This window comes from Drosophila albomicans, unplaced genomic scaffold (genome assembly GCF_009650485.2).
Source record: "Drosophila albomicans strain 15112-1751.03 unplaced genomic scaffold, ASM965048v2 utg000259l_pilon, whole genome shotgun sequence".
In the NCBI taxonomy this organism is placed as follows: Eukaryota; Metazoa; Arthropoda; class Insecta; order Diptera; family Drosophilidae; genus Drosophila; species Drosophila albomicans.
The window spans coordinates 13,617-36,835 of NW_026263681.1; the positions used below are offsets into that span (position 1 = coordinate 13,617).

The following is a 23,219-nucleotide window of genomic DNA, read 5'->3' on the forward strand; positions in this document are numbered from 1 at the left end:
CATGCTCGGCTTGCACTCTACACCAGAGCTATCGCAGTGCCTCTATGTATACGTATACGCATACATACAATACCTACATAGCAGGCGTTTTTGCCCATACAAAAGTATTTCTTTAATAACATCCACAATTTTGATTTATAACTATTGTAAATACGATTAAAAAAAAGAAGAAGTTTGTACCTCGACCGGGCTCGAACCCGAGCACCGCAACATGTTCGGCTTGTAGTGCAAGTCTTGCGCTCTACCACCACCGGGGGTGCGCATTTTCCATTTTAGCTGGCATTTAATATTATGAGTAAACCATAAGCGATCGCGTACGCCTTTCATGGCGCTACATTTACACCAGCTTCCTTCAGCGAACTAGCTTCGTTGTACGCTACAGTTTAATTATATTAATTGGCGCCCAAACGTGAGGACAGGTTAGCTTTATTGTTTTATTGTATTGTTGTATGTTAGCTAGCGTGTTTCGATTGATTATAGCACATGTGCATCAAAAGCGCAATCCCTAAATAAATTGAATTTCAAAACAAAATCTAAACATGTTTTTTTATTTTTTTTTTATTTTTTTTAAACTGACTGTTTAATTTCTGTGTAACAAGTATGTTTTAACGCCGGAAATTTCTACCGCTTTCACACTATTTTCGATGTGAACAGGGTCACTTCCAGTCATCGGGTTGTTTTTCTTCGGCTGCTGCTGAGCATCATTGCTATTATTTGTTAGCAGGAGTGTTACCAACGTATTCAATTTATCATCTATTTGTTCCATGAGTGAATCGCTTGCACTCCCTAAGTTTTGAACCAACCAATCAAGCGTTCGGTTAACGCGCGCTTGAATAATTATACGTTTCAACTCTTTTAAAAATATTTGACGTTGCTCCAGTGCATCCGGTGGCTGCTGCGACACTGTCTCATTATTGTCTGCGATGTAAAATTAAGAATAATAATAAATAATAATAATAATAATAATAATAATAATAATAATAATAATAATAATAATAATATAATAATAATAATAAATAATAATAATAATAATAATAATAATAATAATAATAATAATAATAATAATAATAATAATAATAATAATAATAATAATAATAATAATAATCTTATAAATTAAATTGAAATTAATAGAACATCAAAGCCTGCCTGAACTTAACCTCACATTCATACTATTTCTGCAGTGTCGCCATTTTGCATGCACACATGGGCTACATATTGTATTTAAGTATGTATGTATATATGTAATACATATATACATATTATGTATTTACATATGTACGTGTATTAATGTGCATACACACACATATAATTCGTACCCTCAATTCGAGTTTTTTGTTGGGATCGTTAATGGCAAATCAAAACTTTGAACGCGTTTTATTCGAAACACAGTTTTTGTTTCACACTTTACGCATACAATAAGCACTTTACGTGACGGCCATTTTGTTTTCTTAATTTTTTTTTACAAGTCATTTCTACAGCATGAAAAATGCATTAAAAATTAATCACACACACACACTCATACTGCTCACTCACGCACACAGCTCACACACTCAGCGGACCTATTCTTTTTTCTTGCGCATGCAAATATCTATGTAAGTGTGCTCGCGGTACACTTGCGCAGCTTGCACAAAATTTTTTATTTATTACACAACTTTTATTATAATATTCACACAGTTAGCAAAACTCACCTGACATGTTTGATGCGTCGATTCTCCAACAACCAATGACGTTTACATATATCCTCGAAATGACCAAATTCAGTGTTGCCTTACTCTGTGAGTGCCTTTGTCGTTACTTTACCGATTGACATGTACTAGTTTCTGATCTGACATTTGTCTGCCAATCGACAAATTCCGATGCTTTTCCCATCAATAGGAAATCAAATTTTTTGTTTGTGGCCACAACTAAAAGTAAACAAAAAAAAAAAACTTTGAAAAACTGGCGAACTAAATTCACCAGACGCAATGGAAGCAGTTACATACTTTGAATGGTTTTGGTCGGCGATCGGTCAGCGCACGAGTGCAGCCGAAGGCGCAAAGCCGAAGCACCAAAAATTGTCATCAGCAGCAGCGTTAAGCGCAAATACAAAAACAAAAGCTTCAGCAAAATCAAATCAAAATGGCGGTCAAGCAGAATGTAAACAAAGGGAAAAGCAGAACAACTGCTGCGCAAGCGTCAACATCGACGTCGACGTCGACGTCGACATCGACATCGACATCGACATCGCATTCGCCATTGGAATTACTTGTGGTGGGCCATCAACTACACATACACCCCTTGCAAGTGACTTCCCCAGTCTCAGCCCTCGCCTCGTTGCATTCGGACGTGCGCTAAACAGATCTCCGCAAGTGATCTTCACAATCTCTTCTTTGTGCTTCCTTCGTTTACGCGATCTATTTATAGCCACTGCTTGCGGTGGCGGCAGCTTATTGCGGTACTTTACAGCTATAAGCGAGGCTTCAACAGCACTTTGTTTACCTCTCGCCCTGCGCTTTGCGCTAGCGAGAGGTTGGTACAGTTCCACCAAACGTTCTGGAGTTTGTTTACAATTGCTTATTTACTTGTAAATAAGATCAATTGTAATTATGGATGGAGACTCATCGTCGCAGCCGTTGCCTAGCAATAGGCAATTTAAACTGGGAGAGATGAAGGAAATTGCTGGCGTAAGCCCTCGATCTTTACGCAACCAAATTTACGCTGATTATTACCATAGCAAACCGGCAAGTTTATCAAATTCGTCTCTGACAATTACAACCAGCAGCGATACCAGCGTTACCTGCACAATATCTATTTCCAAAAGCAGTTCGATATCTGCTTCTACTTATACTGTGGCTTCTACAGTGGGACCCAATGTTTCCACGGCTTTGGCTTCATCGACCGCTAACACATCGTTGAGTGACTTCTTCACAACAATGGCTCGAAAGAAAAAATGCTCGTTTCAATCCCGTGAGCAGCATATAAGCAAGAAGCTTAAAGTTTCTGCAAGCCCACCCAAAACTATTACTAAAGCTAAGCTGAAGGTCGCGAAAAGTCCAAGTGAGAGAATTGACTATTCCGCATCCACTTCCAAGACAGCGGCACTAAGCAATAACCGTTTTGCAGCTCTGGACGAAGAAGCTAGCCATGTAATGCAGATGGACTCACAAGAAATTGGTTTGGACGACGAACCAGAAACACCTGTAGATGTCAATGAGTATGAACATACCCAGAAAACGATCGCTAAGCCTCCTGCTATTTGTGTGCCTAATGTTGACAACCCCATAGATTTGGAAATGGCCTTGGACTCGTGCGTTGGTGTCGAAAAAAACTTTTTGCATTTACACTTGTGTTAAATATTTATTTCAAACTCACTTTCCGATATACCCAGTTGTCTCCATAACTTTTGGTTTCCCGGTCCCAAATCAGACACAATGGCTACTACTGGATAAAATCTTCTGTGGAGTTTGCTTACAATGTCATTTAGGGTATCCGCATCCATTTGAGTATCAAAGTCAAAGAAAACTGGCTGTTTTCATGACTTTTTCAACCCACGAACTATAGCCAATTGTACGTAATTACTTGGTTTATAGACCACATCGGCTGAGCTGTCATATTCGAAACTAGCAGTAATCTTCATCTCGTCGAAAGATAAAACGCATACCTTATCCTCTTCAATCATATCTTCGTCGTCCATAAGGTCAATGACCACATACAGGGTACCCGTTTTAATTGGGACTTCTGCTAACCACCTATACACAGCGTGGTTCGACTGGCCAAAGGATAACCTTTCTTGTAAAAATGGCTTTACGCACGAGGCCCGATGTATGCAGACAAATCGCAGCAGAAATGTCTGTAGAGATCGCTTTCCTCCGTTCTCTAATATTTTCAAATGGGTCTCTGTGAAAATTTTGCTGAGAGACATATCCAATTGCTTATATTCCTCCAGCTGCTGACGTAAAGACCGAATTTCCTTCTCCATTTCATGGTTCCTTTGCTTAAGACTCTTATTTTCTTTGAGCATTACGATTAAAAAAAAAAGTTTGTACCCCGAGCGGGCTCGAACCCGAGAGCACCACAACATGCTCGGCTTGCACTCTACCACCAGAGCTATCGCAGTGCCTCTATGTATACGTATACGCATACATACAATACCTACATAGCAGGCGTTTTTGCCATACAAAAGTATTTCTTTAATAACATCCACAATTTTGATTTATAACTATTGTAAATACGATTAAAAAAAAGAAGAAGTTTGTACCTCGACCGGGCTCGAACCCGAGCACCGCAACATGTTTCGGCTTGTAGTGCAAGTCTTGCGCTCTACCACCACCGGGGTGCGCATTTTCCATTTTAGCTGGCATTTAATATTATGAGTAAACCATAAGCGATCGCGTACGCCTTTCATGGCGCTACATTTACACCAGCTTCCTTCAGCGAACTAGCTTCGTTGTACGCTACAGTTTAATTATATTAATTGGCGCCCAAACGTGAGGACAGGTTAGCTTTATTGTTTTATTGTATTGTTGTATGTTAGCTAGCGTGTTTCGATTGATTATAGCACATGTGCATCAAAAGCGCAATCCCTAAATAAATTGAATTTCAAAACAAAATCTAAACATGTTTTTTTATTTTTTTTTATTTTTAAACTGACTGTTTAATTTCTGTGTAACAAGTATGTTTTAACGCCGGAAATTTCTACCGCTTTCACACTATTTTCGATGTGAACAGGGTCACTTCCAGTCATCGGGTTGTTTCCTTCGGCTGCTGCTGAGCATCATTGCTATTATTTGTTAGCAGGAGTGTTACCAACGTATTCAATTTATCATCTATTTGTTCCATGAGTGAATCGCTTGCACTCCCTAAGTTTTGAACCAACCAATCAAGCGTTCGGTTAACGCGCGCTTGAATAATTATACGTTTCAACTCTTTTAAAAATATTTGACGTTGCTCCAGTGCATCCGGTGGCTGCTGCGACACTGTCTCATTATTGTCTGCGATGTTAAAATAATAAGAATAATAATAATTAATAATAATAATAATAATAATAATAATAATAATATAATAAATAATAATAATAATAATAATAAATAATAATAATAATAATAATAATAATAATAATAATAATAATAATAATAATAATAATAATAATAATAATAATAATAAATCTTATAATATTAAATCTTAAAATTAAATTGAAATTAATAGAACATCAAAGCCTGCCTGAACTTAACCTCACATTTCATACTATTTCTGCAGTGTCGCCATTTTGCATGCACACATGGGCTACATATTGTATTTAAGTATGTATGTATATATGTAATACATATATACATATTATGTATTTACATATGTACGTGTATTAATGTGCATACACACACATATAATTCGTACCCTCAATTCGAGTTTTTTGTTGGGATCGTTAATGGCAAATCAAAACTTTGAACGCGTTTTATTCGAAACACAGTTTTTGTTTTTCACACTTTACGCATACAATAAGCACTTTACGTGACGGCCATTTTGTTTTCTTAATTTTTTTTTACAAGTCATTTCTACAGCATGAAAATGCATTAAAAATTAATCACACACACACACACTCATACTGCTCACTCACGCACACAGCTCACACACTCAGCGGACCTATTCTTTTTTCTTGCGCATGCAAATATCTATGTAAGTGTGCTCGCGGTACACTTGCGCAGCTTGCACAAAATTTTTTATTTTATTACACAACTTTTATTATAATATTCACACAGTTAGCAAAACTCACCTGACATGTTGATGCGTCGATTCTCCAACAACCAATGACGTTTACATATATCCTCGAAATGACCAAATTCAGTGTTGCCTTACTCTGTGAGTGCCTTTGTCGTTACTTTACCGATTGACATGTACTAGTTTCTGATCTGACATTTGTCTGCCAATCGACAAATTCCGATGCTTTTCCCATCAATAGGAAATCAAATTTTTTGTTTGTGGCCACAACTAAAAGTAAACAAAAAAAAACTTTGAAAAAACTGGCGAACTAAATTCACCAGACGCAATGGAAGCAGTTACATACTTTGAATGGTTTTGGTCGGCGATCGGGTCAGCGCACGAGTGCAGCCGAAGGCGCAAAGCCGAAGCACCAAAAATTGTCATCAGCAGCAGCGTTAAGCGCAAATACAAAAACAAAAGCTTCAGCAAAATCAAATCAAAATGGCGGTCAAGCAGAATGTAAACAAAGGGAAAAGCAGAACAACTGCTGCGCAAGCGTCAACATCGACGTCGACGTCGACATCGACATCGACATCGACATCGCATTCGCCATTGGAATTACTTGTGGTGGGCCATCAACTACACATACACCCCTTGCAAGTGACTTCCCCAGTCTCAGCCCTCGCCTCGTTGCATTCGGACGTGCGCTAAACAGATCTCCGCAAGTGATCTTCACAATCTCTTCTTTGTGCTTCCTTCGTTTACGCGATCTATTTATAGCCACTGCTTGCGGTGGCGGCAGCTTATTGCGGTACTTTACAGCTATAAGCGAGGCTTCAACAGCACTTTGTTTACCTCTCGCCCTGCGCTTTGCGCTAGCGAGAGGTTGGTACAGTTCCACCAAACGTTCTGGAGTTTGTTTACAATTGCTTATTTACTTGTAAATAAGATCAATTGTAATTATGGATGGAGACTCATCGTCGCAGCCGTTGCCTAGCAATAGGCAATTTAAACTGGGAGAGATGAAGGAAATTGCTGGCGTAAGCCCTCGATCTTTACGCAACCAAATTTACGCTGATTATTACCATAGCAAACCGGCAAGTTTATCAAATTCGTCTCTGACAATTACAACCAGCAGCGATACCAGCGTTACCTGCACAATATCTATTTCCAAAAGCAGTTCGATATCTGCTTCTACTTATACTGTGGCTTCTACAGTGGGACCCAATGTTTCCACGGCTTTGGCTTCATCGACCGCTAACACATCGTTGAGTGACTTCTTCACAACAATGGCTCGAAAGAAAAAATGCTCGTTTCAATCCCGTGAGCAGCATATAAGCAAGAAGCTTAAAGTTTCTGCAAGCCCACCCAAAACTATTACTAAAGCTAAGCTGAAGGTCGCGAAAAGTCCAAGTGAGAGAATTGACTATTCCGCATCCACTTCCAAGACAGCGGCACTAAGCAATAACCGTTTTGCAGCTCTGGACGAAGAAGCTAGCCATGTAATGCAGATGGACTCACAAGAAATTGGTTTGGACGACGAACCAGAAACACCTGTAGATGTCAATGAGTATGAACATACCCAGAAAACGATCGCTAAGCCTCCTGCTATTTGTGTGTGCCTAATGTTGACAACCCCATAGATTTGGAAATGGCCTTGGACTCGTGCGTTGGTGTCGAAAAAAACTTTTTGCATTTACACTTGTGTTAAATATTTATTTCAAACTCACTTTCCGATATACCCAGTTGTCTCCATAACTTTTGGTTTCCCGGTCCCAAATCAGACACAATGGCTACTACTGGATAAAATCTTCTGTGGAGTTTGCTTACAATGTCATTTAGGGTATCCGCATCCATTTGAGTATCAAAGTCAAAGAAAACTGGCTGTTTTCATGACTTTTTCAACCCACGAACTATAGCCAATTGTACGTAATTACTTGGTTTATAGACCACATCGGCTGAGCTGTCATATTCGAAACTAGCAGTAATCTTCATCTCGTCGAAAGATAAAACGCATACCTTATCCTCTTCAATCATATCTTCGTCGTCCATAAGGTCAATGACCACATACAGGGTACCCGTTTTAATTGGGACTTCTGCTAACCACCTATACAGCGTGGTTCGACTGGCCAAAGGATAACCTTTCTTGTAAAAATGGCTTTACGCACGAGGCCCGATGTATGCAGACAAATCGCAGCAGAAATGTCTGTAGAGATCGCTTTCCTCCGTTCTCTAATATTTTCAAATGGGTCTCTGTGAAAATTTTGCTGAGAGACATATCCAATTGCTTATATTCCTCCAGCTGCTGACGTAAAGACCGAATTTCCTTCTCCATTTCATGGTTCCTTTGCTTAAGACTCTTATTTTCTTTGAGCATTACGATTAAAAAAAAAAGTTTGTACCCCGAGCGGGCTCGAACCCGAGCACCACAACATGCTCGGCTTGCACTCTACCACCAGAGCTATCGCAGTGCCTCTATGTATACGTATACGCATACATACAATACCTACATAGCAGGCGTTTTTGCCCATACAAAAGTATTTCTTTAATAACATCCACAATTTTGATTTATAACTATTGTAAATACGATTAAAAAAAGAAGAAGTTTGTACCTCGACCGGGCTCGAACCCGAGCACCGCAACATGTTCGGCTTGTAGTGCAAGTCTTGCGCTCTACCACCACCGGGGGTGCGCATTTTCCATTTTAGCTGGCATTTAATATTATGAGTAAACCATAAGCGATCGCGTACGCCTTTCATGGCGCTACATTTACACCAGCTTCCTTCAGCGAACTAGCTTCGTTGTACGCTACAGTTTAATTATATTAATTGGCGCCCAAACGTGAGGACAGGTTAGCTTTATTGTTTTATTGTATTGTTGTATGTTAGCTAGCGTGTTTCGATTGATTATAGCACATGTGCATCAAAAGCGCAATCCCTAAATAAATTGAATTTCAAAACAAAATCTAAACATGTTTTTTTTATTTTTTTTTATTTTTTTAAACTGACTGTTTAATTTCTGTGTAACAAGTATGTTTTAACGCCGGAAATTTCTACCGCTTTCACACTATTTTCGATGTGAACAGGGTCACTTCCAGTCATCGGGTTGTTTCCTTCGGCTGCTGCTGAGCATCATTGCTATTATTTGTTAGCAGGAGTGTTACCAACGTATTCAATTTATCATCTATTTGTTCCATGAGTGAATCGCTTGCACTCCCTAAGTTTTGAACCAACCAATCAAGCGTTCGGTTAACGCGCGCTTGAATAATTATACGTTTCAACTCTTTTAAAAATATTTGACGTTGCTCCAGTGCATCCGGTGGCTGCTGCGACACTGTCTCATTATTGTCTGCGATGTAAAATTAATAATAATAATAATAATAATAATAATAATAATAATAATAATAATAATAATAATAATATAATAATAATAATAATAATAATAATAATAATAATAATAATAATAATAATAATAATAATAATAATAATAATAATAATAATAATAATAATATAAATAATAATAATAATAATAATAATAATAATAATAATAATAATCTTATAAATTAAATTGAAATTAATAGAACATCAAAGCCTGCCTGAACTTAACCTCACATTTCATACTATTTCTGCAGTGTCGCCATTTTGCATGCACACATGGGCTACATATTGTATTTAAGTATGTATGTATATATGTAATACATATATACATATTATGTATTTACATATGTACGTGTATTAATGTGCATACACACACATATAATTCGTACCCTCAATTCGAGTTTTTTGTTGGGATCGTTAATGGCAAATCAAAACTTTGAACGCGTTTTATTCGAAACACAGTTTTTTGTTTCACACTTTACGCATACAATAAGCACTTTACGTGACGGCCATTTTGTTTTCTTAATTTTTTTTTTACAAGTCATTTCTACAGCATGAAAATGCATTAAAAATTAATCACACACACACACTCATACTGCTCACTCACGCACACAGCTCACACACTCAGCGGACCTATTCTTTTTTCTTGCGCATGCAAATATCTATGTAAGTGTGCTCGCGGTACACTTGCGCAGCTTGCACAAAATTTTTTATTTTATTACACAACTTTTATTATAATATTCACACAGTTAGCAAAACTCACCTGACATGTTGATGCGTCGATTCTCCAACAACCAATGACGTTTACATATATCCTCGAAATGACCAAATTCAGTGTTGCCTTACTCTGTGAGTGCCTTTGTCGTTACTTTACCGATTGACATGTACTAGTTTCTGATCTGACATTTGTCTGCCAATCGACAAATTCCGATGCTTTTCCCATCAATAGGAAATCAAATTTTTTGTTTGTGGCCACAACTAAAAGTAAACAAAAAAAAAACTTTGAAAAACTGGCGAACTAAATTCACCAGACGCAATGGAAGCAGTTACATACTTTGAATGGTTTTGGTCGGCGATCGGGTCAGCGCACGAGTGCAGCCGAAGGCGCAAAGCCGAAGCACCAAAAATTGTCATCAGCAGCAGCGTTAAGCGCAAATACAAAAACAAAAGCTTCAGCAAAATCAAATCAAAATGGCGGTCAAGCAGAATGTAAACAAAGGGAAAAGCAGAACAACTGCTGCGCAAGCGTCAACATCGACGTCGACGTCGACGTCGACATCGACATCGACATCGCATTCGCCATTGGAATTACTTGTGGTGGGCCATCAACTACACATACACCCCTTGCAAGTGACTTCCCCAGTCTCAGCCCTCGCCTCGTTGCATTCGGACGTGCGCTAAACAGATCTCCGCAAGTGATCTTCACAATCTCTTCTTTGTGCTTCCTTCGTTTACGCGATCTATTTATAGCCACTGCTTGCGGTGGCGGCAGCTTATTGCGGTACTTTACAGCTATAAGCGAGGCTTCAACAGCACTTTGTTTACCTCTCGCCCTGCGCTTTGCGCTAGCGAGAGGTTGGTACAGTTCCACCAAACGTTCTGGAGTTTGTTTACAATTGCTTATTTACTTGTAAATAAGATCAATTGTAATTATGGATGGAGACTCATCGTCGCAGCCGTTGCCTAGCAATAGGCAATTTAAACTGGGAGAGATGAAGGAAATTGCTGGCGTAAGCCCTCGATCTTTACGCAACCAAATTTACGCTGATTATTACCATAGCAAACCGGCAAGTTTATCAAATTCGTCTCTGACAATTACAACCAGCAGCGATACCAGCGTTACCTGCACAATATCTATTTCCAAAAGCAGTTCGATATCTGCTTCTACTTATACTGTGGCTTCTACAGTGGGACCCAATGTTTCCACGGCTTTGGCTTCATCGACCGCTAACACATCGTTGAGTGACTTCTTCACAACAATGGCTCGAAAGAAAAAATGCTCGTTTCAATCCCGTGAGCAGCATATAAGCAAGAAGCTTAAAGTTTCTGCAAGCCCACCCAAAACTATTACTAAAGCTAAGCTGAAGGTCGCGAAAAGTCCAAGTGAGAGAATTGACTATTCCGCATCCACTTCCAAGACAGCGGCACTAAGCAATAACCGTTTTGCAGCTCTGGACGAAGAAGCTAGCCATGTAATGCAGATGGACTCACAAGAAATTGGTGGTTTGGACGACGAACCAGAAACACCTGTAGATGTCAATGAGTATGAACATACCCAGAAAACGATCGCTAAGCCTCCTGCTATTTGTGTGCCTAATGTTGACAACCCCATAGATTTGGAAATGGCCTTGGACTCGTGCGTTGGTGTCGAAAAAAACTTTTTGCATTTACACTTGTGTTAAATATTTATTTCAAACTCACTTTCCGATATACCCAGTTGTCTCCATAACTTTTGGTTTCCCGGTCCCAAATCAGACACAATGGCTACTACTGGATAAAATCTTCTGTGGAGTTTGCTTACAATGTCATTTAGGGTATCCGCATCCATTTGAGTATCAAAGTCAAAGAAAACTGGCTGTTTTCATGACTTTTTCAACCCACGAACTATAGCCAATTGTACGTAATTACTTGGTTTATAGACCACATCGGCTGAGCTGTCATATTCGAAACTAGCAGTAATCTTCATCTCGTCGAAAGATAAAACGCATACCTTATCCTCTTCAATCATATCTTCGTCGTCCATAAGGTCAATGACCACATACAGGGTACCCGTTTTAATTGGGACTTCTGCTAACCACCTATACAGCGTGGTTCGACTGGCCAAAGGATAACCTTTCTTGTAAAAATGGCTTTACGCACGAGGCCCGATGTATGCAGACAAATCGCAGCAGAAATGTCTGTAGAGATCGCTTTCCTCCGTTCTCTAATATTTTCAAATGGGTCTCTGTGAAAATTTTGCTGAGAGACATATCCAATTGCTTATATTCCTCCAGCTGCTGACGTAAAGACCGAATTTCCTTCTCCATTTCATGGTTCCTTTGCTTAAGACTCTTATTTTCTTTGAGCATTACGATTAAAAAAAAAAGTTTGTACCCCGAGCGGGCTCGAACCCGAGCACCACAACATGCTCGGCTTGCACTCTACCACCAGAGCTATCGCAGTGCCTCTATGTATACGTATACGCATACATACAATACCTACATAGCAGGCGTTTTTGCCCATATACAAAGTATTTCTTTAATAACATCCACAATTTTGATTTATAACTATTGTAAATACGATTAAAAAAAAGAAGAAGTTTGTACCTCGACCGGGCTCGAACCCGAGCACCGCAACATGTTCGGCTTGTAGTGCAAGTCTTGCGCTCTACCACCACCGGGGGTGCGCATTTTCCATTTTAGCTGGCATTTAATATTATGAGTAAACCATAAGCGATCGCGTACGCCTTTCATGGCGCTACATTTACACCAGCTTCCTTCAGCGAACTAGCTTCGTTGTACGCTACAGTTTAATTATATTAATTGGCGCCCAAACGTGAGGACAGGTTAGCTTTATTGTTTTATTGTATTGTTGTATGTTAGCTAGCGTGTTTCGATTGATTATAGCACATGTGCATCAAAAGCGCAATCCCTAAATAAATTGAATTTCAAAACAAAATCTAAACATGTTTTTTTTTTTTTTTTTTTTTTTAAACTGACTGTTTAATTTCTGTGTAACAAGTATGTTTTAACGCCGGAAATTTCTACCGCTTTCACACTATTTTCGATGTGAACAGGGTCACTTCCAGTCATCGGGTTGTTTCCTTCGGCTGCTGCTGAGCATCATTGCTATTATTTGTTAGCAGGAGTGTTACCAACGTATTCAATTTATCATCTATTTGTTCCATGAGTGAATCGCTTGCACTCCCTAAGTTTTGAACCAACCAATCAAGCGTTCGGTTAACGCGCGCTTGAATAATTATACGTTTCAACTCTTTTAAAAATATTTGACGTTGCTCCAGTGCATCCGGTGGCTGCTGCGACACTGTCTCATTATTGTCTGCGATGTAAAATTAAGAATAATAATAATAAATAATAATAATAATAATAATAATAATAATAATAATAATAATAATAATAATAATAATAATAATAATAATAATAATAATAATAATAATAATATAATAATAATAATAATAATAATAATAATAATAATAATAATAATAATAATAATAATAATAATAATAATAATATAATAATAATAATAATAATAATAATAATAATAATAATAATAATAATAATAATAATCTTATAAATTAAATTGAAATTAATAGAACATCAAAGCCTGCCTGAACTTAACCTCACATTTCATACTATTTCTGCAGTGTCGCCATTTTGCATGCACACATGGGCTACATATTGTATTTAAGTATGTATGTATATATGTAATACATATATACATATTATGTATTTACATATGTACGTGTATTAATGTGCATACACACACATATAATTCGTACCCTCAATTCGAGTTTTTTGTTGGGATCGTTAATGGCAAATCAAAACTTTGAACGCGTTTTATTCGAAACACAGTTTTTGTTTCACACTTTACGCATACAATAAGCACTTTACGTGACGGCCATTTTGTTTTCTTAATTTTTTTTTACAAGTCATTTCTACAGCATGAAAATGCATTAAAAATTAATCACACACACACACTCATACTGCTCACTCACGCACACAGCTCACACACTCAGCGGACCTATTCTTTTTTCTTGCGCATGCAAATATCTATGTAAGTGTGCTCGCGGTACACTTGCGCAGCTTGCACAAAATTTTTTATTTTATTACACAACTTTTATTATAATATTCACACAGTTAGCAAAACTCACCTGACATGTTGATGCGTCGATTCTCCAACAACCAATGACGTTTACATATATCCTCGAAATGACCAAATTCAGTGTTGCCTTACTCTGTGAGTGCCTTTGTCGTTACTTTACCGATTGACATGTACTAGTTTCTGATCTGACATTTGTCTGCCAATCGACAAATTCCGATGCTTTTCCCATCAATAGGAAATCAAATTTTTTGTTTGTGGCCACAACTAAAAGTAAACAAAAAAAAAACTTTGAAAAACTGGCGAACTAAATTCACCAGACGCAATGGAAGCAGTTACATACTTTGAATGGTTTTGGTCGGCGATCGGGTCAGCGCACGAGTGCAGCCGAAGGCGCAAAGCCGAAGCACCAAAAATTGTTGTCATCAGCAGCAGCGTTAAGCGCAAATACAAAAACAAAAGCTTCAGCAAAATCAAATCAAAATGGCGGTCAAGCAGAATGTAAACAAAGGGAAAAGCAGAACAACTGCTGCGCAAGCGTCAACATCGACGTCGACATCGACATCGCATTCGCCATTGGAATTACTTGTGGTGGGCCATCAACTACACATACACCCCTTGCAAGTGACTTCCCCAGTCTCAGCCCTCGCCTCGTTGCATTCGGACGTGCGCTAAACAGATCTCCGCAAGTGATCTTCACAATCTCTTCTTTGTGCTTCCTTCGTTTACGCGATCTATTTATAGCCACTGCTTGCGGTGGCGGCAGCTTATTGCGGTACTTTACAGCTATAAGCGAGGCTTCAACAGCACTTTGTTTACCTCTCGCCCTGCGCTTTGCGCTAGCGAGAGGTTGGTACAGTTCCACCAAACGTTCTGGAGTTTGTTTACAATTGCTTATTTACTTGTAAATAAGATCAATTGTAATTATGGATGGAGACTCATCGTCGCAGCCATTGCCTAGCAATAGGCAATTTAAACTGGGAGAGATGAAGGAAATTGCTGGCGTAAGCCCTCGATCTTTACGCAACCAAATTTACGCTGATTATTACCATAGCAAACCGGCAAGTTTATCAAATTGGTCTCTGACAATTACAACCAGCAGCGATACCAGCGTTACCTGCACAATATCTATTTCCAAAAGCAGTTCGATATCTGCTTCTACTTATACTGTGGCTTCTACAGTGGGACCCAATGTTTCCACGGCTTTGGCTTCATCGACCGCTAACACATCGTTGAGTGACTTCTTCACAACAATGGCTCGAAAGAAAAAATGCTCGTTTCAATCCCGTGAGCAGCATATAAGCAAGAAGCTTAAAGTTTCTGCAAGCCCACCCAAAACTATTACTAAAGCTAAGCTGAAGGTCGCGAAAAGTCCAAGTGAGAGAATTGACTATTCCGCATCCACTTCCAAGACAGCGGCACTAAGCAATAACCGTTTTGCAGCTCTGGACGAAGAAGCTAGCCATGTAATGCAGATGGACTCACAAGAAATTGGTTTGGACGACGAACCAGAAACACCTGTAGATGTCAATGAGTATGAACATACCCAGAAAACGATCGCTAAGCCTCCTGCTATTTGTGTGCCTAATGTTGACAACCCCATAGATTTGGAAATGGCCTTGGACTCGTGCGTTGGTGTCGAAAAAAACTTTTTGCATTTACACTTGTGTTAAATATTTATTTCAAACTCACTTTCCGATATACCCAGTTGTCTCCATAACTTTTGGTTTCCCGGTCCCAAATCAGACACAATGGCTACTACTGGATAAAATCTTCTGTGGAGTTTGCTTACAATGTCATTTAGGGTATCCGCATCCATTTGAGTATCAAAGTCAAAGAAAACTGGCTGTTTTCATGACTTTTTCAACCCACGAACTATAGCCAATTGTACGTAATTACTTGGTTTATAGACCACATCGGCTGAGCTGTCATATTCGAAACTAGCAGTAATCTTCATCTCGTCGAAAGATAAAACGCATACCTTATCCTCTTCAATCATATCTTCGTCGTCCATAAGGTCAATGACCACATACAGGGTACCCGTTTTAATTGGGACTTCTGCTAACCACCTATACAGCGTGGTTCGACTGGCCAAAGGATAACCTTTCTTGTAAAAATGGCTTTACGCACGAGGCCCGATGTATGCAGACAAATCGCAGCAGAAATGTCTGTAGAGATCGCTTTCCTCCGTTCTCTAATATTTTCAAATGGGTCTCTGTGAAAATTTTGCTGAGAGACATATCCAATTGCTTATATTCCTCCAGCTGCTGACGTAAAGACCGAATTTCCTTCTCCATTTCATGGTTCCTTTGCTTAAGACTCTTATTTTCTTTGAGCATTACGATTAAAAAAAAAAAGTTTGTACCCCGAGCGGGCTCGAACCCGAGCACCACACAACATGCTCGGCTTGCACTCTACCACCAGAGCTATCGCAGTGCCTCTATGTATACGTATACGCATACATACAATACCTACATAGCAGGCGTTTTTGCCCATACAAAAGTATTTCTTTAATAACATCCACAATTTTTGATTTATAACTATTGTAAATACGATTAAAAAAAAGAAGAAGTTTGTACCTCGACCGGGCTCGAACCCGAGCACCGCAACATGTTCGGCTTGTAGTGCAAGTCTTGCGCTCTACCACCACCGGGGGTGCGCATTTTCCATTTTAGCTGGCATTTAATATTATGAGTAAACCATAAGCGATCGCGTACGCCTTTCATGGCGCTACATTTACACCAGCTTCCTTCAGCGAACTAGCTTCGTTGTACGCTACAGTTTAATTATATATTAATTGGCGCCCAAACGTGAGGACAGGTTAGCTTTATTGTTTTATTGTATTGTTGTATGTTAGCTAGCGTGTTTCGATTGATTATAGCACATGTGCATCAAAAAAGCGCAATCCCAAAATAAATTGAATTTCAAAACAAAATCTAAACATGTTTTTTTTATTTTTTTTTATTTTTTAAACTGACTGTTTAATTTCTGTGTAACAAGTATGTTTTAACGCCGGAAATTTCTACCGCTTTCACACTATTTTCGATGTGAACAGGGTCACTTCCAGTCATCGGGTTGTTTCCTTCGGCTGCTGCTGAGCATCATTGCTATTATTTGTTAGCAGGAGTGTTACCAACGTATTCAATTTATCATCTATTTGTTCCATGAGTGAATCGCTTGCACTCCCTAAGTTTTGAACCAACCAATCAAGCGTTCGGTTAACGCGCGCTTGAATAATTATACGTTTCAACTCTTTTAAAAATATTTGACGTTGCTCCAATGCATCCGGTGGCTGCTGCGACACTGTCTCATTATTGTCTGCGATGTAAAATTAAGAATAATAATTAATAATAATAATAATAATAATAATAATAATAAATAATAATAATAATAATAATAATAATAATAATAATAATAATAAATAATAATAATAATAATAATAATAATAATAATAATAATAATAATAATAATAATAATAATAATAATAATAATAATAATAATAATAATAATAATAATAATAAATAATAATAATAATAATAATAATAATAATAATAATAATAATAATAATCTTATAAATTAAATTGAAATTAATAGAACATCAAAGCCTGCCTGAACTTAACCTCACATTTCATACTATTTCTGCAGTGTCGCCATTTTGCATGCACACATGGGCTACATATTGTATTTAAGTATGTATGTATATATGTAATACATATATACATATTATGTATTTACATATGTACGTGTATTAATGTGCATACACACACATATAATTCGTACCCTCAATTCGAGTTTTTTGTTGGGATCGTTAATGGCAAATCAAAACTTTGAACGCGTTTTATTCGAAACACAGTTTTTGTTTCACACTTTACGCATACAATAAGCACTTTACGTGACGGCCATTTTGTTTTCTTAATTTTTTTTACAAGTCATTTCTACAGCATGAAAATGCATTAAAAATTAATCACACACACACACTCATACTGCTCACTCACGCACACAGCTCACACACTCAGCGGACCTATTCTTTTTTCTTGCGCATGCAAATATCTATGTAAGTGTGCTCGCGGTACACTTGCGCAGCTTGCACAAAATTTTTTATTTTATTACACAACTTTTATTATAATATTCACACAGTTAGCAAAACTCACCTGACATGTTGATGCGTCGATTCTCCAACAACCAATGACGTTTACATATATCCTCGAAATGACCAAATTCAGTGTTGCCTTACTCTGTGAGTGCCTTTGTCGTTACTTTACCGATTGACATGTACTAGTTTCTGATCTGACATTTGTCTGCCAATCGACAAATTCCGATGCTTTTCCCATCAATAGGAAATCAAATTTTTTGTTTGTGGCCACAACTAAAAGTAAACAAAAAAAAAACTTTGAAAAACTGGCGAACTAAATTCACCAGACGCAATGGAAGCAGTTACATACTTTGAATGGTTTTGGTCGGCGATCGGGTCAGCGCACGAGTGCAGCCGAAGGCGCAAAGCCGAAGCACCAAAAATTGTCATCAGCAGCAGCGTTAAGCGCAAATACAAAAACAAAAGCTTCAGCAAAATCAAATCAAAATGGCGGTCAAGCAGAATGTAAACAAAGGGAAAAGCAGAACAACTGCTGCGCAAGCGTCAACATCGACGTCGACGTCGACATCGACATCGACATCGCATTCGCCATTGGAATTACTTGTGGTGGGCCATCAACTACACATACACCCCTTGCAAGTGACTTCCCCAGTCTCAGCCCTCGCCTCGTTGCATTCGGACGTGCGCTAAACAGATCTCCGCAAGTGATCTTCACAATCTCTTCTTTGTGCTTCCTTCGTTTACGCGATCTATTTATAGCCACTGCTTGCGGTGGCGGCAGCTTATTGCGGTACTTTACAGCTATAAGCGAGGCTTCAACAGCACTTTGTTTACCTCTCGCCCTGCGCTTTGCGCTAGCGAGAGGTTGGTACAGTTCCACCAAACGTTCTGGAGTTTGTTTACAATTGCTTATTTACTTGTAAATAAGATCAATTGTAATTATGGATGGAGACTCATCGTCGCAGCCGTTGCCTAGCAATAGGCAATTTAAACTGGGAGAGATGAAGGAAATTGCTGGCGTAAGCCCTCGATCTTTACGCAACCAAATTTACGCTGATTATTACCATAGCAAACCGGCAAGTTTATCAAATTCGTCTCTGACAATTACAACCAGCAGCGATACCAGCGTTACCTGCACAATATCTATTTCCAAAAGCAGTTCGATATCTGCTTCTACTTATACTGTGGCTTCTACAGTGGGACCCAATGTTTCCACGGCTTTGGCTTCATCGACCGCTAACACATCGTTGAGTGACTTCTTCACAACAATGGCTCGAAAGAAAAATGCTCGTTTCAATCCCGTGAGCAGCATATAAGCAAGAAGCTTAAAGTTTCTGCAAGCCCACCCAAAACTATTACTAAAGCTAAGCTGAAGGTCGCGAAAAGTCCAAGTGAGAGAATTGACTATTCCGCATCCACTTCCAAGACAGCGGCACTAAGCAATAACCGTTTTGCAGCTCTGGACGAAGAAGCTAGCCATGTAATGCAGATGGACTCACAAGAAATTGGTTTTGGACGACGAACCAGAAACACCTGTAGATGTCAATGAGTATGAACATACCCAGAAAACGATCGCTAAGCCTCCTGCTATTTGTGTGCCTAATGTTGACAACCCCATAGATTTGGAAATGGCCTTGGACTCGTGCGTTGGTGTCGAAAAAAACTTTTTGCATTTACACTTGTGTTAAATATTTATTTCAAACTCACTTTCCGATATACCCAGTTGTCTCCATAACTTTTGGTTTCCCGGTCCCAAATCAGACACAATGGCTACTACTGGATAAAATCTTCTGTGGAGTTTGCTTACAATGTCATTTAGGGTATCCGCATCCATTTGAGTATCAAAGTCAAAGAAAACTGGCTGTTTTCATGACTTTTTCAACCCACGAACTATAGCCAATTGTACATAATTACTTGGTTTATAGACCACATCGGCTGAGCTGTCATATTCGAAACTAGCAGTAATCTTCATCTCGTCGAAAGATAAAACGCATACCTTATCCTCTTCAATCATATCTTCGTCGTCCATAAGGTCAATGACCACATACAGGGTACCCGTTTTAATTGGGACTTCTGCTAACCACCTATACAGCGTGGTTCGACTGGCCAAAGGATAACCTTTCTTGTAAAAATGGCTTTACGCACGAGGCCCGATGTATGCAGACAAATCGCAGCAGAAATGTCTGTAGAGATCGCTTTCCTCCGTTCTCTAATATTTTCAAATGGGTCTCTGTGAAAATTTTGCTGAGAGACATATCCAATTGCTTATATCCAGCTGCTGACGTAAAGACCGAATTTCCTTCTCCATTTCATGGTTCCCTTTGCTTAAGACTCTTATTTTCTTTGAGCATTACGATTAAAAAAAAAAGTTTGTACCCCGAGCGGGCTCGAACCCGAGCACCACAACATGCTCGGCTTGCACTCTACCACCAGAGCTATCGCAGTGCCTCTATGTATACGTATACGCATACATACAATACCTACATAGCAGGCGTTTTTGCCCATACAAAAGTATTTCTTTAATAACATCCACAATTTTGATTTATAACTATTGTAAATACGATTAAAAAAAAGTAGAAGTTTGTACCTCGACCGGGCTCGAACCCGAGCACCGCAACATGTTCGGCTTGTAGTGCAAGTCTTGCGCTCTACCACCACCGGGGGTGCGCATTTTCCATTTTAGCTGGCATTTAATATTATGAGTAAACCATAAGCGATCGCGTACGCCTTTCATGGCGCTACATTTACACCAGCTTCCTTCAGCGAACTAGCTTCGTTGTACGCTACAGTTTAATTATATTAATTGGCGCCCAAACGTGAGGACAGGTTAGCTTTATTGTTTTATTGTATTGTTGTATGTTAGCTAGCGTGTTTCGATTGATTATAGCACATGTGCATCAAAAGCGCAATCCCTAAATAAATTGAATTTCAAAACAAAATCTAAACATGTTTTTTTATTTTTTTTTATTTTTAAACTGACTGTTTAATTTCTGTGTAACAAGTATGTTTTAACGCCGGAAATTTCTACCGCTTTCACACTTTTTTCGATGTGAACAGGGTCACTTCCAGTCATCGCATATACAAGGGTTGTTTCCTTCGGCTGCTGCTGAGCATCATTGCTATTATTTGTGAGCAGGAGTGTTACCAACGTATTCAATTTATCATCTATTTGTTCCATGAGTGAATCGCTTGCACTCCCTAAGTTTTGAACCAACCAATCAAGCGTTCGGTTAACGCGCGCTTGAATAATTATACGTTTCAACTCTTTTAAAAATATTTGACGTTGCTCCAGTGCATCCGGTGGCTGCTGCGACACTGTGTCTCATTATTGTCTGCGATGTAAAATTAAGAATAATAATAATAATTAATAATAATAATAATAATAATAATAATAATAATAATAATAATAATAATAATAATAATAATAATAATAATAATAATAATAATAATAATAATAATAATAATAATAATAATAATAATAATAATAATAATAATAATAATAATAATAATAATAATAATAATAATAATAATAATAATAATAATAATAATAATAATAATAATCTTATAAATTAAATTGAAATTAATAGAACATCAAAGCCTGCCTGAACTTAACCTCACATTTCATACTATTTCTGCAGTGTCGCCATTTTGCATGCACACATGGGCTACATATTGTATTTAAGTATGTATGTATATATGTAATACATATATACATATTATGTATTTACATATGTACGTGTATTAATGTGCATACACACACATATAATTCGTACCCTCAATTCGAGTTTTTTGTTGGGATCGTTAATGGCAAATCAAAACTTTGAACGCGTTTTATTCGAAACACAGTTTTTGTTTCACACTTTACGCATACAATAAGCACTTTACGTGACGGCCATTTTGTTTTCTTAATTTTTTTTTACAAGTCATTTCTACAGCATGAAAATGCATTAAAAATTAATCACACACACACACTCATACTGCTCACTCACGCACACAGCTCACACACTCAGCGGACCTATTCTTTTTTCTTGCGCATGCAAATATCTATGTAAGTGTGCTCGCGGTACACTTGCGCAGCTTGCACAAAATTTTTTATTTTATTACACAACTTTTATTATAATATTCACACAGTTAGCAAAACTCACCTGACATGTTGATGCGTCGATTCTCCAACAACCAATGACGTTTACATATATCCTCGAAATGACCAAATTCAGTGTTGCCTTACTCTGTGAGTGCCTTTGTCGTTACTTTACCGATTGACATGTACTAGTTTCTGATCTGACATTTGTCTGCCAATCGACAAATTCCGATGCTTTTCCCATCAATAGGAAATCAAATTTTTTGTTTGTGGCCACAACTAAAAGTAAACAAAAAAAAAAACTTTGAAAAACTGGCGAACTAAATTCACCAGACGCAATGGAAGCAGTTACATACTTTGAATGGTTTTGGTCGGCGATCGGGTCAGCGCACGAGTGCAGCCGAAGGCGCAAAGCCGAAGCACCAAAAATTGTCATCAGCAGCAGCGTTAAGCGCAAATACAAAAACAAAAGCTTCAGCAAAATCAAATCAAAATGGCGGTCAAGCAGAATGTAAACAAAGGGAAAAGCAGAACAACTGCTGCGCAAGCGTCAACATCGACGTCGACGTCGACATCGACATCGACATCGCATTCGCCATTGGAATTACTTGTGGTGGGCCATCAACTACACATACACCCCTTGCAAGTGACTTCCCCAGTCTCAGCCCTCGCCTCGTTGCATTCGGACGTGCGCTAAACAGATCTCCGCAAGTGATCTTCACAATCTCTTCTTTGTGTGCTTCCTTCGTTTACGCGATCTATTTATAGCCACTGCTTGCGGTGGCGGCAGCTTATTGCGGTACTTTACAGCTATAAGCGAGGCTTCAACAGCACTTTGTTTACCTCTCGCCCTGCGCTTTGCGCTAGCGAGAGGTTGGTACAGTTCCACCAAACGTTCTGGAGTTTGTTTACAATTGCTTATTTACTTGTAAATAAGATCAATTGTAATTATGGATGGAGACTCATCGTCGCAGCCGTTGCCTAGCAATAGGCAATTTAAACTGGGAGAGATGAAGGAAATTGCTGGCGTAAGCCCTCGATCTTTACGCAACCAAATTTACGCTGATTATTACCATAGCAAACCGGCAAGTTTATCAAATTCGTCTCTGACAATTACAACCAGCAGCGATACCAGCGTTACCTGCACAATATCTATTTCCAAAAGCAGTTCGATATC

General features: G+C 38.5%; 1 protein-coding gene and 1 long non-coding RNA gene across 2 annotated transcripts; one reads left to right on the forward strand and one right to left on the reverse strand.

Annotated features, from left to right (window-relative positions):
• Positions 1–580: 580 nt before the first annotated feature.
• On the reverse strand, positions 581–22,296 carry LOC127566374 (uncharacterized). Its single transcript, XM_052008400.1, has 2 exons — positions 22,107–22,296; positions 581–918 (listed from the first exon to the last, which is right to left on the reverse strand). Exons 1-2 carry the CDS (start codon positions 22,111–22,113, stop codon positions 581–583), a joined length of 345 nt encoding a protein of 114 aa, XP_051864360.1. The 5' UTR covers positions 22,114–22,296.
• Positions 5,565–5,973, forward strand: LOC127566377 (uncharacterized). The gene is made up of 3 exons (XR_007955673.1): positions 5,565–5,649; positions 5,733–5,832; positions 5,933–5,973. It is a non-coding gene; the product is annotated as an uncharacterized LOC127566377 (long non-coding RNA).
• Positions 22,297–23,219: the final 923 nt, after the last annotated feature.